General features: G+C 32.6%; 1 protein-coding gene across 1 annotated transcript in view; it reads left to right on the top strand.

Annotated features, from left to right (window-relative positions):
* LOC106879116 (uncharacterized) overlaps window positions 1-17095 on the top strand; it is a 98995-nt gene that overhangs the window by 62735 nt on the left and 19165 nt on the right. Inside the window, exons 3-6 of the mRNA XM_089358458.1 lie at window positions 4837-4932; window positions 7113-7274; window positions 8075-8200; window positions 11861-12081. Coding sequence (XP_089214584.1) covers window positions 4837-4932; window positions 7113-7274; window positions 8075-8200; window positions 11861-12081 — 605 coding nt within the window. The remainder of the gene's footprint in view (window positions 1-4836; window positions 4933-7112; window positions 7275-8074; window positions 8201-11860; window positions 12082-17095) is intronic.

Genomic DNA, 17095 nt, shown 5'->3' with positions numbered 1-17095 from the left:
TTTCAGGTTTCAGTCATTTCCTGTCTTTAAAGCTGTTATTTTAGTAAAACATGGCATCGTGGTTAAGACTATCGCAGGCTCAGTCCCACTGCACTGCACTTTGGACGCATGGTTTGAATTGTAGATGCAAAACCGACTAATACCATTTGAATATGTATGTTACACAGAAACTGCAAAGAAGTGAGTTGCATATCATTGGTATTACGTTAAATTGTCATTGTCCAAATTTGGCCAAATGTATTTTTTTCAACATTAACCTTGGCTTGCAATAACCGGTTCTTTTGGTCAAACTGTCGTATCTCCAGCTGCTTCAGATGCCAAGATATCAAAAATTGTCAAAGTGTAGTACAACGGTTTTGCTATGGAATGGCGAAACTACTTTTTTGTTTTCTGAAAAAGCGACGTTTTGGACTTACGAGATTTTGCATTTTAGCAACGATATGTGTTTGCATGTTCATGTAGGAACGTGTGCATCATTGCTTTTATCTTTCAAACGCTTGGCATTCGATGTCGATTTGGTTGCGTCCCTGGAATAAAAAGATGAATAGAATAAGTACATAAATAAGTACCTTCTTCTGAAACTCTTCGAGCCGGTGACTTAACATGGCTGCAGTCCCAAAATAGAATGAAATAAAAGAAAAAACTGCTATAGCTTCTACCTGCAGTTTCTGAAACCTTCCTTCAAAATATAGTGGTAGTTTTGATATAATGTGTAGGTAGTTAACAATTTTGTCTCAGCTAGTTTGAGTCAGAACGCAAGCTAGTTCTGCCGGCCACATTAAATCGGTATTAATATTACTAACATTATTAGATAAAAACAATCATTATTAAATTAGAAACAGTATTATCATTATTAGAGAAAGGACCGTAGTAGAAGCGTAAATGCATCGGACAAAATGCTTAGCAATGTTTCTTTTGATGCTATACGTTGTGAGTTCAAATCCTGCCGAAGTTAACTTTCCATTTCATCCTTTCCATAAAATAAAGGACCAATAAATTACTGGAATCGGTGTAATTGATTTGCAACTCTCTCGAAATTGCTGTCTTTGGGTCAAAATTAGAAAAAATTATTACAGAAAAACGTACATTAACAGAGTAAGTAGAGTCACTAAAAATGCCTCGCAATATTTGTTCCGGAGTTTTACGTTCTCAAATCACGCAATGGTCAATTTTACCTTTCGTTCTTTCGAGATTAAAGTACCAATCTAATATTGAGTTTTACCGATCGAATTAGCCTTCCGCTCAAAAAAGTTGCTTTTGTGCCTAAATTTGAAGTAATTGTTATCATTATTAGATAAGAAAAGACAGACAGAATCATTAGAGCGTCGGACGAAATGCTTCTGAGTTCAGATTCCTCCGAGGTTTTCCTTTCATCCTTTCGACGCTGATAGAACACGTACCAGTTAAGCACTTGGGTCAAAGCAGTTGACTGGAATCATCCCACTTAAAATTTCCAAGAATTGTAACCATTATTAGGGAAGGGAAGGCAAGCTGGTCGAATCGATTATCGAAGAGCGTAGTGGATCAGAAGAATATCCAAAGTGAAGAGCAATATGCTCTCTAATTAAATGCATTTGTTTATATTCTGGGTACGAATATTTCGAGGGTTCATAAAACAAAGTCTCATGTGCAATGTTGATCAACAGTCAAATTAACTGTAATCTCCTTGCGGTAGTAGACCCTGTTACTATGAGTATCATTGTCATAGACCCTTAACCGTAATGTAGAATATGTGCATCAAATATCACCTTTATCTCCTACTCTATCATCACATCTTCTCAACTTTTGTTTACTTATTTTTCTTTGTGTATTTATTGTTTGTGTTTGCATGTAGACCGAACAGATAATTCATCAAAACTCTTTGTCATAATTTGACGCATACTGATTCTTTAACCAACAGAATCACAATGGTGACTTTTCATCCGTTTTCGAATTTTAACTTAAATAGAGCATCAAATATAATTTTAGAAACAAATCAACCATATGAATCTCAACCATGTCATATATTCCAAAAACATATACAAGTGCATTTATATATTTCCTCTTCATGATTTCTCAAGTTCTCTTTTCTTGTTTCTGTCTTGACGTACTGAGATGTCAAATGATCTCTACTCTCCAGAATGCATGTTAACTCACAAATATTTGAACATGGCACAATCACTGACTAATTTCCGTTCCATAAAAGTAGGTCGCATGACGGCTCTTATGTCTGGTGAATGATAGCTTCCTGTTTATTTTTCTATATTTCATGTCTTTAGATCCCTTCGCCATTGACAAGAAATTTCGGTCTCAGTTTATCTATTCGTCATAACATTCTTTTTACATTCATATTCGGGAAAATTTCGTTTAATTCATTATCTGTCACTTCTTTTCGGAACATTGGTTAGAAGATGATATAAAATCTAATGGAAAACAAGAAATTTCATACATTTCTGGCCATTAAAATATAAAAAAAAATTATTACCTTTCATTTTCTGTAATTTATCATGTCATTTTGTCTTGCCGAGTTTTTTTTTATCATATCGAAATATCGCGATTTGTACCTATAGGAAAATCTAAGGTACAAGTTATGCATAAATATTTCAATTTACACTGAATAATATTCTTCTGACGTATAAAATACACCCAAAATTGATTCGAAACTTAAGATATAAATTGGATTCTGTATTCGATATAAATTTTGCTTTTAATTCAAAGAATCCTATTAAAAAATGTAAGTTTGCATCTAAAATATTGATAATATTCAATAAAAAACAATTTTATGCTGTAACTTGTCCTTCTTCAGAATGAACATATGAAGGAAGCATCTTAGCTTCACAGAAATACAATAAAGAATGAAATTTATAAGATGGATGTAAATAAGATCTTTGAGATATACAAAATTGTTCACTTTTATATGGAAACGTCAATGGCTAGGATCATTGAATATGCATGGTATTACGTTTCCATTCTCTTATACGTCTCCAGTATTGTACATCGATATGTGAAGAGAAGGAAATTTGTAGAAATAATGATGCATGGTATTTCTTACTTTTATTTCTATTTTGAAATTCGAATGCCTGTTGTCTTCAAATAACAAAATATCTTCAACATTAGAACTGTGGTTTCATTCAGTATAATTGTACAGTTAACAAAGGAACAAAACAAAACAAATTTCATAGAATACGCATAAAATACACACACAAGTGCACACGCGTACAAGCACATACAAAGATATCCGAAGATTATCAGATGCAGTTGCCTGTCTCTCAGCAGCATTCGTCTCACTATTTTATTCATTCTATCAATGAATAGTCATAAATGAACCAAAAATAAATCATGGGCTGTGTTCATGTTTCAGTTCATATTACACTACGATCACTTTGACATCCAACGGGTGGCACACTGTACAATATCGAATTGAAGAGTGTCAGCGAGTTTATTGCGCATCTGCTTCGAACAACAAGAGAGTTCACGATACACGTACATACATACATGCATACATACACACATACATACATACAGACATACATACACACATACATACATACAGACATACATATATACATAAGACATTTAGTAGTAGGTTGAAGAATAACACATCCTAATACAGGAATAAATCACAAAAGCCCAACACGTGTTTCTGTTATGTAAGCAATTTTGGACATAATTCAATGGTGCAAAATACAAATCTGTCCATATTGAATTGATTGTGGTATCAGATATACCCAAATATGTATTCTAACATAATCTTTTCAAGGGGACTCACTCGCTGAGAGATAAAGAAAAGAAACGTAATGCTGACATCAATACAGGGAACTAACCATTTAGAGAGAGTGAGAAAGAGAGATTGTAATTATACAGGTATACACATATACTTCTGTGTATGGTAGAAAATATAAATACACATATGTATTTTAATTTTCAATGTACACATACACAGTCTACGAGTCCATCTCAGTACACATGTATACAATTATATGCTTTAACTACAGTATTTGAGCTTTTTAGCTCTTATTTCTAGTAATGTAGGTGTTCTAACAGCCTAATCATATTTAGTAACAATTATAGTTTTCCTTTTTGGTAAAACATTGCATACAGCTGTCTATATTAAGTTATTATTATTATTATTATTATTATTATTATTATTATTATTATTATTATTATTATTATATAGCATAGTTTTAACGTCTCCTTTTCTATGTATGCATGGATGAGACAGTATTCATTGAGGTAGATCTTTTATTACTAGATACCCGTCCTGTCCTCAAACTTCAATTATCTCTAAACATAGTAGTTTATTTAAGTGTGCTTGTGCGGTTCGTGCGCGAACGTGTGTATATGCATGTTTGTGCGTATGTGTGCAGTATGGCCGAATGTTTAAAAAGTTCATTTCACTGCAGTAAGGCCGCAGTTCTATCCTATCGCAAGGTATCATGGAAAATTGTCACTTTTTTTTTAGAGCTTGTACCGGCCATTGGTTTCTGTAAGCAATTGGGTAGAAGAAAATCACAGAAAAGGCCGTCGGATGGGTTGTACCTATACTTCAAAAGTAACCTGTCAAACTGCGAAATACACGTGTATTGAAGGGTACACGTGTCTGTGAAAATGCTCAGCCACTTACACGTTGATTCAAGAGGAGGTAATTTAGTTGTTCGCACAAGTGAATATTTACTTGGAATGACGGAGATCCATCACGTCATATCTTTAATGAGCAAAACAATATATCATCACAATCATTGATACCACGGAACTTGCTGTTATTTATAACAATTTTTTTTATATCCGTTGTATGAAGTATTTCTTCGTATTTTTTGCACGGTAGCTGAACTCTCCCTTTTCATTGTGTCATTACAGGACTTGAATAACGAAACCATCAACCACTTAGACGCTGAAAATAGAAGACAAACACTTGAAGAAGAGCTTGAATTCCAGAAAGACTTACATGCACAGGTATGTTAATATATATTTTGTAAGTAATCTTAGTAATCGACTCTGATTATTTTGTTCCATATTTGCTGTTGCCTTTCTTTGAACTCCATATGGTATATATTAAATAAAAACCCTGCTAAACCTATTGTTCTCGTCATAAAATCTCTCAATTCAAGCTAAAAAGACCGTAATTTGTTAACATTCTTTCTTCAACTGCACTCAGATCATGGGTCCAACAGATAAAGCCTAGCTTCTCCAAACATTTATATCACTTTCTCTATCACTAATATATCTCTTCTCTCAATCTCCCCCACTCTCTCTCTCTCTCTCTCTCTCACTTTCTCTCTGGCTCTATTTGTCTCTCTTTTCTCTTTCATTGCATTCTATTTCCATAAAGGACACCATCTATGATTCCACTACGTTATCAGCTCATTGGTCCCACTCCCAGTATATTGCAATCAATCCTTGATCTCCAATTCTGCAACATATGAATTCCCTATCATTCCTGAATGACCACATTTATACCAAATCCTCTGGAGATTTGAGAAACTAATTGAAAATCACGTTGTTCCACCCAGCCATGCTTGACAATTACTTTTCTCTGTCAGTCGTCTTTTAGACTGTAAGCTTTCTGCTGACAGCCATTATTCTCACACCATGTGTTGATGGAACACGCTTTCACACACATCATTGACGTGTGGTGTATGACATGATTTGCACGTCTCTTCACACGCTTTCCCTGTATATCAACAACCTACTTGCCGTCACCTAAAACTAAACCCTTTCGCTCTTGTCTAGCATTTGTCGTATAAAAGTCATCATCTTAGAACGCGGATGATAAACTTGCGCTAATTCTATAAAATATTTTTCACAGGGTCGTAACAATATTGACTCCTTGAACAGAGCAGGGGAGGTACACAACCACTGGGCATGTGACAGTATACCTGCTCAAGACATGAACAATAAGACTTAACTAAAACCTAATAAGTAAAAATGTGGGAGAAATTGAATTTCTACAGACGTCCTCACATTCAAAACATATCAAAAAATTGCAGCCCATACACTGATATTTTGTGTTAAAAAATTGTACAAATCCCAACTCTTGCTAACTCTCTGTAAAGCTGAATCCGGACCCACAACTGGAATGGTGTTACACCTAGAGAGAAAGGCATCCTACATCCCAAATCCTTCATAAAACAGGCCGTACAACCGATAGGTATGAAGTAGCTCACCAACACACAGCAACTTTGGTTCACCCATTTTGTCTTAACGCTGTCTCTCCATTACAACAATGAACTTCTCAAAGCTGGCTCCATCCAGTTCACTCGTCTCGCTCTGTTCTATTTCTCTCTCTTGTCAAATATACTGGTTATATCTTTTGAAGTCCTAAGCTAAACACTATATCTATACTTCTTCCATAGTGAAGACGCACGGTTCAGTGGTTACAGGGTCGCTGTTAAAATCGAGAGGTTGTGAGTTCGATTCCTGGACCTGGCTGTGTGTTGAGCAAATCACTTTATTTCACGTTGCTCCTGTTCATTCAGCTGTAGGAATGATTTGCGGCGTCACTAATGCCAAGCTTTTTGGCCGTTTCTTTCTCTTTGAACAACATCGGGGGCGAGGAGTGGAGACCGGTATGCATAGGTGACTGCTTGTCTTCCAAAAACACCTCGCCCGGACTTGTGCATCAGAAGGGAACTTTCTAGTGCAATCCCACGGTCAATCTTCCATTAAGAACCAGACTTCTATGATTCAAGGAGAGCATTAGCTGGATTGGTTTCACAAACTTCGACGGGCCTGTGGAAACCGTGGGTGCAGCCCCCAAAATCAATGTAAAATATCAGATCCCAGCAAAAAGCGGGATCCTTAGAAAACATACATATAAAGTTTCCTGGTGAAAATAACGTATGTACATGGATTAATTGAAAATATTTATATTTGACTACCGTTTTAGAAATGCCTTCATCTGGAAGCAATATAGCATTACAATTTTGATATTAATAAGATGAGCGTAAAAAAATAATTTGGGCTGTTCACTAATCTATATTTCTTCATATTTAAAATCATTTTCTGATGAACCACCAAAAATGTTTTGAAACCGGTGAAATCTTTAGGGGTGGTTTCTCAAAACTTTTTATAATTTAATGTAGCTCGCTATAAACCAAATCGTTAAATATAACGAATGCTGTTTATTTTTACAGGAGCTGAAAGAATTGGCAGCTCTCGCATACCGAGACACAACCGCTGAAAACCGTGAATTCTGGAGGAACGAACTATCTCAAGCTATTCGTGACATTCAACAAGAATATGATGCCAAATGTGATCAAATGCGTGGAGATATGGAAGCATATTACAATCTCAAAGTAAGACTTTCTTTTATCAAAACAAAATTTTAAATGATTGTAAACATTCAATCATACCCTTTACTATTTCACTGACATTTCATTGATAATAATTTACAAATATGTTCTGCAATAGACCATAATTGATAAGCTTCTTCATAGCGTATAAACTTGTAAACCAGAATTAAGTTAATCTAATAGACTCAATGAATACTCAATAACGATTACGATATGGCTACAAAAAATTAACTTCAAACTGTAGATAAGTTGCTTGCGTTCAGTCAGTGGGAAATGCATATAACTCAATCTTTCTCACTACCCATACAATAAATTCCACAACATCGTTGACAAAATAGGTTAGATGAAAGGTAGAATAGCTTTAACATTCTACCACAACCAACTCTGAAAAATTGTCTGTATCCTTCTTACGCTGAAACTTGAACATTGTAATAGTAATCAATATAAATTTCTAATGTTGGCAGAATATGAGAAAGGCGTCCCCGTTATTTGGATCGTCTCTAATTAAAGATTGAGTGATTATTAACAAACACTGATACATATTAAACTGTATCCATTCTCCCATCCATCTTCTCCACCCACTATTCTGGGGAAGTTCCGATTGGTAGTGTCCTCAGGTACCTCCTCCATGTGTCTCTTATCAGAATCAACTTTCATCACATTTTCTAGTTAAACTGTACATAACTTAATATATCATATTTAAACAATATATTATATTGTTCTGAAGTAACATACTTTGAACTGCTAATATCGAATCCAGATCGATAGTTAACAGCGCTTTTTATATCTTTTCTTTTTAACAGGTTCAAGAATTCCGTACCGGTGCTACCAAACAAAATATGGAAGTTACTCGCAACAAAGAAGAAAATGTAAAACTGAAAAGCAATATGAACGAAATTCGTAACAGACTTACTGACTTAGAAGCAAGGGTATGTATTGCCATTAACGTCCTCTTTCGCAAGCTCTTGTTTTCTGTACTTTGTTTATGCTCTTGCAAATATAAAGTACAGATACACACACACACACACACACACACACACATACACGCACACACACACACACATGTATATGTATATATATATATATTGTAGAAGTTATTGATACGAACAACTTGTAATGTAATGTAGTTTAATGTATTGTAAAAATGTGTAGAGAAGCCTATATGGGTATTCGCGTATGTTCAAGGCAGCAAAGTGTTCCAATATTCTAGTATTTTTCTACCAATTCGTTGCCAGGCGAAAGGTGTAAACGTTTACAGTAAAACTGAACTTCTACTGGTTATTTTTCTCAACCAGGTAAATGTATTACCGGCTTATAAGCGGTTTACGCCAGTGATGAGTAACTTGTAAAACATGGTATTAGCAATAGTTATTAAATATTTTATGCAATAAAGGTCATATATTCTAAATATATGTGCTTCATATGAACAGTTCTATTCATAACAGCATGATCGTAAAGATTAAACATCGATGCGAGTCATTGTCTGTGACATTTGATTTGAGCGTCGCATATAATATTAGATCTGTTTCAGCTACCGAATAACAAAGTAGATATTTGTTGTCTCTGTATATACAAAAGACATGCAGCAACAAGGATATGAGGAAGAGAAAGTTATGAATTATCATCAGAATAAACAGCTGGCACGATTGCTTGCAACAGAGGTGGCTCTCCTGAGGTCATCCAAATGACCAGATGGTAATGTTATCCTAGTTGATGGATCAATGACTGGATTATGCTCTTTTCCGAATCGTAAAGACTCATTGGGCCGGTTTCCCAGTTTCTTGGGTTCTGTGGCATATATATTCCCCTCCATGGACGAGACGCAAGTTAGTTGCAAGTTTACTCATTTTTTCCAACTGAGTGGGCTAGAGCAACTTAAAATGAAGTGTTCTGTTCAAGAACACAACGCATTGACCCTTCCAAGAATCAAAACCACAATAATACGATAATGAATCCAACACCCATAATCACTAAGCTGCGGTCATGAGCCCAAAGTCCCTATCCACTAAGCCAATACCATCACTACTAAAACTGGTGCAGTCCATCCAATAGGCTTCCACGATGTTTCCATTTCATATACGTTCACGCATATGGCTTCAGTCATCTTAGGTTATGTCAAGACTTAGTGAAGATGAAACACAATGTAATCTAACTCACAGCAGCGTGATTGTGAAGCAGTCCAAGTGTTAAAAGTCTTAGTAGGAGTAGTATTTGTAATTAAAGTTTTATTAAATAAAACTGTTACATTACTTAACGTCCCCCGAAAGGATGAAAAGCAAAGTTGAGCTCAGCATGTAAAGAGCCGGAATAAATACCGCTGAACATTTGGTCCGACGTGCAAACGATTCTGCTGGCTCGCTGTCTTGGCATTTCTAAATAATAATGAAAAAATAAAGATACTAATAATTTATCCTAATACCGACACAAGCTCTGATATCTTGGTAGTTGGGATGTCACTCGATTAAATCGTCTCGAATATTTAAGTGATCCCAGAATGATGAAAGGCAAAGCTTGACATCAATAACAATATTGTTAGCAATGGAATTAATCCATCTCGTTAATGATTTATTGACATCATTATTTATATATTGACGAAGGCAGCGAGCTGGCACAAACGTTATGATTAGTGTCATTTCGCCCGTCATTACGTTCAAATACCGCCGAGGTCGACTTTCCCTTTTATCCTTCGGGTCGATAGAAATAAGTTCCAGTCGAGCACTGGGGTCGATGTAGTCGACTTGTTCCCTATCCCCTAAATTTTAGTCAATGTGCCTATAGAAGAAAGGGTTATTTATACATTGATAATATCAGTGTGACTAGGTCATAAGGCCAACTTTTTTGTGTAGAAATGCGTGTGATATATAACTGTCAGTTGTAGCAAACTAGGATAATATCAAATACAATTTGTACTGTCTCTTGACATTACTATCACACCCACAAATATATATCAACGTTATTATATATGAACACAGCTATCATATGTACACTCCTTTTACTCTATATTGTTCATTTCTATTATGTATCGTTGGTATTACTTATGTATATCTCCACGTTACCGTATTCACTGAAAAGTAAATGTATCGTTTACTTGTTTAGGGAGTAAGCATCTAATTTTCTTGCCCGTCATATGGAGACTTTTCATGTTTGCTCGACCTGTGATAAAAAGAAATTGAATCTCCCTCAAAGCACATCTCACTTTTCTTAAGGAACAGAAGAATACATTTGATAATGTAGTTCTGGATACATAGAACTTGAAAAAAGGTGGACTTTTCCTAGAAAATATCTTTGATCACAGAAACAAGGTTAACAAAGAAAATGAAATAATAATAGGAGTGTACAGTTTAAGGCAGCCAATAGAAATCCGCCTATAAAAATATAGCGTTTCATAACTGCCGAACACATCGTTTTTGGGGTGTAGCTTGAAGAAAGAAATCTTCCGTGTTAACACATTGTAGGTATACACTGTCACAGCAACCTATTTAAAGGGAATTGCTACAAATCAACAAACTCTCGGATCAGTTGATATTATATATTTAAATGAAATTTAATATCAACATTACTATTTGTATGTCGTACAAAACTGCTAAACAGATAAAGTATTAAACTTTCACTGTTTGAGTTCAAAACGCCTGTTCGAGCATTGTATCTCTGGACATACTCGTAATACTACATACTACAGTCATCTTAGCAGTAAAGTACGCATATAAAGCCAATTGATATGTTAAAGGAGAAACACCACTATCATGTCAAATGTAAGGTTTATTTTATATTCGAAGATATCCTGAATAGATTGACGTAGCTTGAGGCATGTGGGATTTTCGGACCGCACACCGAAGCCATTTGTGAAAATATCTTTCGAAGTGTTTTACAGTTACGATAAGGAGTGACCAACTTGGCTACTTACCAGCACAGGGTTGACATAACCCATGGTTCACCGCTGGAAAAAGGAGTCAATATTACTCCAGCAGAGTAGTCCTTAAAGTTTTTGAATAGATTCAGTAAATATAATGTATACCATGTTAGACTTTTAGGAAATTTGAAAAAAATGTCTAATATGGAGGAACAGTTATATTAGTGCTATTTCTACTTATCAATATTATATCATTACAACTCAATAAAATTTACATCCTTTTAGAATATGGACATAAATTTGGACATATTATTTGGAGTATATTTACTTGTCCCCAGAGCCAAATAATTGTTCATCTCAGTAATTTAATTCAGGGGCAAATACATAAATAGTAATGATACTTCCAAAACATTGAGTTGTATGAGTTAGAAAAATGATAGCGACGCAGACTGTATAAAATGGTAAATAGATATATGTTTCTGTTACTATCGAATGAAAAAACGCCAGTATCTAAACGTTAGTTTTGCTTATCTTAAAGTATGTTCTTAAGGCAACAAGAAGGCAACCATTATATGCACGACTTTTCTAACAGTGATAACACCACTAACAATGGCAATAATACTTTCAACAAATTAAGCATTTGTACAGCCATTATAAATTTCGATATTTCATTTTTTTTTTTTTTACTTTTCACGTCTTAATTTAAATCTAAACGATTTTTTTTATATTTTGCTTACAGAATGCTCAACTGGAAAGAACAAATCAAGATTTGATGCGAGAATTAGAAGAAAAAGATAGGCAAAACGAATTGGAAAGTTCTCAATACAAAGAAGAAATTACCAAATTACGTGGAGAAATGGAAAGCATTTTGAAAGAACTGCAAGATTTGATGGATATCAAACTATCACTTGAATTAGAAATTGCTGCATACAGGAAGTTGTTGGAAGGAGAAGAGACCAGGTAGGTGAAACATTAATATCTGTATTAATATAATTGTTGCTTTTTTTCGTTTATGGAGAGTTTTGAAGAATGGGTCATGTAAGAAATGCGTTCAAGTTTGTCAAATGATTAGTTTGATCATAGAATTAAGCATTATGAATTTCTATAAATATCTTTCTGCGAAGTTGATCGAATGTCAGATTAATTTCCTTCGGGGAAATCAAATAAACTATTAGTTTTAATATTGATATGTTGCTTTCGATTGGAATATTGGTAAAATTTACTAATATATAAAAAAAAGAAAGCATAACGTATAGATAAATCTGTGTTGGAGTTTGTATATGATGAAAGACATTGATGATCAATACCTTTGTTATTTTGGAGGTATTACTTGAGATCAAAAAGAAAGTACGAGATCGAAATACAAATGTTTCATACAATATGTAACGAGATATAAACCTTTAAGATCCATATAGATCTTAAAGGTGGAAACGTTATTAGTTCCTATCTTTAAGAATCTCGTGTACAAACATTCGCATTTAATTTCCTACAAGCATTTTAATTGAACAATCTTTTTCGTCGATGTCTTTTACCGGTTTGAACCGGAATATATGAAGAAATAATTTGTGTACGTAACAAAACTTGTTACAATATTTACGAGTGTATATACGAATCATATGCGCGTTCCTATACGTAAAATATTGCATTAGGCTATTATGTGCTTGTTTTATCGCTAATAATGTATCCTTTAGCAGAGATTTCAGCCTAAAGAATTAATATAAACGCTTTTGAAACGGTGAAATTGTATAGAAAATTATGAATTGTTGGGAAAAGCAAATCGGTTGCATTTTATACACTTTTAACGACCGATCACGTAAGTTGAGAAAAGATTTGTACATTTTCTACAGCTCTTTTGCTTTTGTCTTTACCAGCAAAAAAAAAAAAATTAATAAAAATACATGTCCGACTAGCGTCATTACTCGCATCATCATTACTGAGCCTCGTTCTCCCTTTGTGATATAATCGAAATTTCAAGTAGAGATTCATCAAGGCATTCCTGAGCGCATCAATCAATTAATTAGTGTTGGCTATTTCTTACTCATTTATTTATCATATTTTCTCTATATATTTATTTATGTATTATTTCATTATTCATTACATTCAGTGTTATTTTTTCCTGAAATGCATTGACGCACGGATTAATACCTATTTTTCAAACAATAATAATAGATGATTTTCAAAAGTATGACTAAATTTCCGATTTGATACTCTATCTCGGTTTTTTCGGCATTTGATAATGTGTGCTCCTGAAGTTGTAGGAAAAGAAATAAGAAAAATAACTATTTGTTGGTTACCATTTAAGTATTCAGACTTTTATGGAATATACATAAATCAATATACTGATAGATAGTTTTAGAATATGTCAATGAAAAATAGATGTTGAAAAGTGTGACAATGTATTTTACTGTTGTAATGAATCTGCTATCATACGTCAAGCTTTATTTAAGTTCATAGCTTCAAGAAATACAAAATCGGTCCTAAAATCTTGCAACTCCTTTCTTCAAATTCTTATGTTGAACTCTATGGCATAAATCTGGAAATGTGGCTATTCATCTCACTGTATTGTCCATTAGTAATGTGTTTAATAAAAATGGCATTGGAATTAAGTCAGCTTTTGGGCATGAATATTCATGGCAGAAAATATTTTCTATGTATTTTCAATTACTTTATAATTTGCGTGGTGTTAATGTGAAGAAAGTGTCTTATTCTTTAGTATTATTATACCACTGCAGTTTAAATTTCGTTATTGGCTTTTTTTCTGTTTAATATTAATATATTTCTTCAAGAATAAGTTTCACGCTATCGGTGTGTCTCGATATATATTTTATGCGAGATAAATGAATGTATTGTATTGTTAAAAATATTTAAGGATACCATGCTTTATCAGCAAAATGTCCATTAGATGCAGTCATATGCTTTTAATAAATACTTTCAGTAAAATAGCATTATGTATACATTACTTAGGAGGTTAATGGTACGTTCAAAATTTATAGTATGTTTTATTTGTCTATCAGAGATTAGAGTCAATCAAAATAAAGTATGAATGTAATTTCGTTATATATATATATATATTTATAGTGGCTTGTACTTCCAGTAGATGTTTACTAGCGAGATGTGAGCTCATGAATGTATAGTTTGGCAACAAAGGACTACAATACTGTCAGTAAAAAAAAAATGGTACTGAAAATTCAAGAAATCATTTCACTGTATACATAGAAGGATCCTTATTATGAAGGCCCTCATCAACATTGACGGCATTATCGATATTGTTATCATCATCATCATTGACACTTATGAAGAAAAAATTACACTTCAGTATTATTCAGTAATATCATTTCTGCCGTGTTCTGGATTATTATGGTTTGGACATTTTCAAGATCAATGTGTCAGCATTTTAGCAATTCATCATTCATGTGTTGAAAGTAACCAACTGAACAGATTTATGTCATAAGAAACTCCCCGAGTTACAATGATTAATGTTTAATTCACCTTGGCCGGTTACCAGAACTTTTGTATTTCTAAAGTTTCATAGCATCATCTCGGATATTTAGATATTGATTGCTGCAATTAAATGAAACAAAACACAATCAATATCACAAAGAAGAATATTTACCTATCATTAAATGCTATTATTCTAACAGCTTCGGCCATGTATCCACAATGAATCAGATCATAATGCAACGTCTCGGCAGAACACATATAACTATACATATCGTTAAATATAATTCAAATCACTTCAATGAAAAACATACATTTATAAATATGTTCATTTTTACCGACAACATAGGGTATTGGTTAACTATTTTTAACGTCGAACTGTTATTAGATATTTAATGATAATGAAGGTTCTTCTTTAATGGTCATCGATTATTTGCCTTAACAAATGTATTACCAAACATATACCATCTGTCATTGAGTGTGAGTGTAAGTGTGATGAGAGTAAGTGGATAGTTATTTTCAATTTTAACTAGCATAACAACTGTAGAGCAGTGATTCATATATATATATATATATATATATATATATATATATATATATATATATATAGTCAGAAGTGCCTGTGAACATGTGCTTATTTCATAATTAAGATTTTATAAGATTTAACGCTAAGTCGGAGTCACATATTTTTGCTTCCTTCCAACATTTAGCTCTATACAATGAAATTCGAAAGTCATATTATATATATATATATATATATATATACATATACATATATATATATATATATATATACATATACATATATATATATATATATATACATATACATATACATATATATATACATATATATATCTATATCTATCTATATATATATATATATATATATATATATATATATATATATATATATATATACGTATGTACACTGCAATATACTTCTACTTTCTTCATTGTATAGAAAATTAAATATGCATTATTTAGCTCTTTCTTGATCAAGAAGAATACCTGAACTTAAATAACTGGTAAACTAAAAATTAGGGTTAGTAATAATATAGTTAGTAATAATGAAATAATGTAAGAAGTTGAGAATAGTTAATCTGCAAATTACTGTAGCTAGATAATAAAATGCAATGTATATATATATATATATATAAACTTTTGAGTTCTTTGATCGGTGCTCCATTATTATTATTATTAGTATAATGACTATATAAGATGTTTAAGACAATAGCTATTATTAGTATTTCAATTGCTATCGGTTAATATTATTATCAAATAACAATATATATTAGTGTTATCATTACTATCGGCTTTCAATCAGTAGCAAATACGAATCAATTTTTAAGCGTTGATTCAGACCTCTTATTTTCTTTTTCCTCCATTGTTTGTTTATTTTTTTCTGCTTAGTGTTCCCTTCCTAAAAGCAACTCCAAAATATGATGACCAATTAATTAAGCGATATACAAATATTTTTTTTTTTTCTTAAAAAGTATACCACAAATTTTTATATCAGTCTTAGTCATATATTTTTATGCAAAATTACCCTCACATTCCACTCTAATTTACTTATCTCCTTTCTTATCTTTTCATTTAAGCTGCATAACCAAAAGCGGCTTACAATTCTCTGTACAGCTAATAACTTGCCATAAAAAATATAGTGTACTACATACCAGGATTTTAAAATATAAGGATAAGAAGATGGTCTCGTGAATTCACATTTAACTGACAACTAGCTTAGTTCTTCGTCAACTGGATTTATATATATATATATATATATATATATATATATATATATATATATATATATATACATTAATAATAATAATCATAATGATGATTATAACAATTAGCGTACTCTATTGTTCAAGTTTATTCCAAACTCTAGAGATAATAATGGCTTAGTAGCTGGGTAAATTAGAATTTGTTGGTTGTTTTCTTTAACTAAATGATACAAAGTATAGTTTGTTCCATATTTAGACAGAGTTAATCATGTCACAATGAATAGCACTTAAAAGTAAAGCAAAATGTAAATTAATGACATTCGACTATATATATATATATATATATATATATATATATATATATATATATATGATTTACTTATTTGCAAATATCATATTTAATAGGATTAGAATTCACATATAAAAAATTGCTAGGATTTCTAACACACTACCTGTTGGTCACAATCCAAGATGTATGAACTTGGTCCTTCGCATTGAAATAGCTTTTAAAAATGCTCGCTTCAGTGTTTTGTCACCGTTAATAGTATTTTTGTATTTGCATGCTGAAATATGATTAGTTTGATAGCTAAGTCTTTTTAACAAACTATCCGATAACGAAATTCTGTTCGATGAAATTATAGACTAATTATACCTTCACATAAAGAATTTTGATAATTTTACTACACCTGTTGGATAAAAGAGGGAGAAAGGAAAGCCGAAAATACAATAGATCTAAATAGGAATTTTTTCTTCATCAAAAAGAAAGCAATAGTAAGAATACAAAGATGGTTGAAAACAAAAGAGAGAAA

Source organism: Octopus bimaculoides, chromosome 10, assembly GCF_046866305.1.
Source record: "Octopus bimaculoides isolate indiv1 chromosome 10, ASM4686630v1, whole genome shotgun sequence".
Lineage (NCBI taxonomy): Eukaryota > Metazoa > Mollusca > Cephalopoda > Octopoda > Octopodidae > Octopus > Octopus bimaculoides.
The sequence above is the reverse complement of the archived record's forward strand: the minus strand, read 5'-3'. Positions and strand labels throughout refer to the sequence as shown.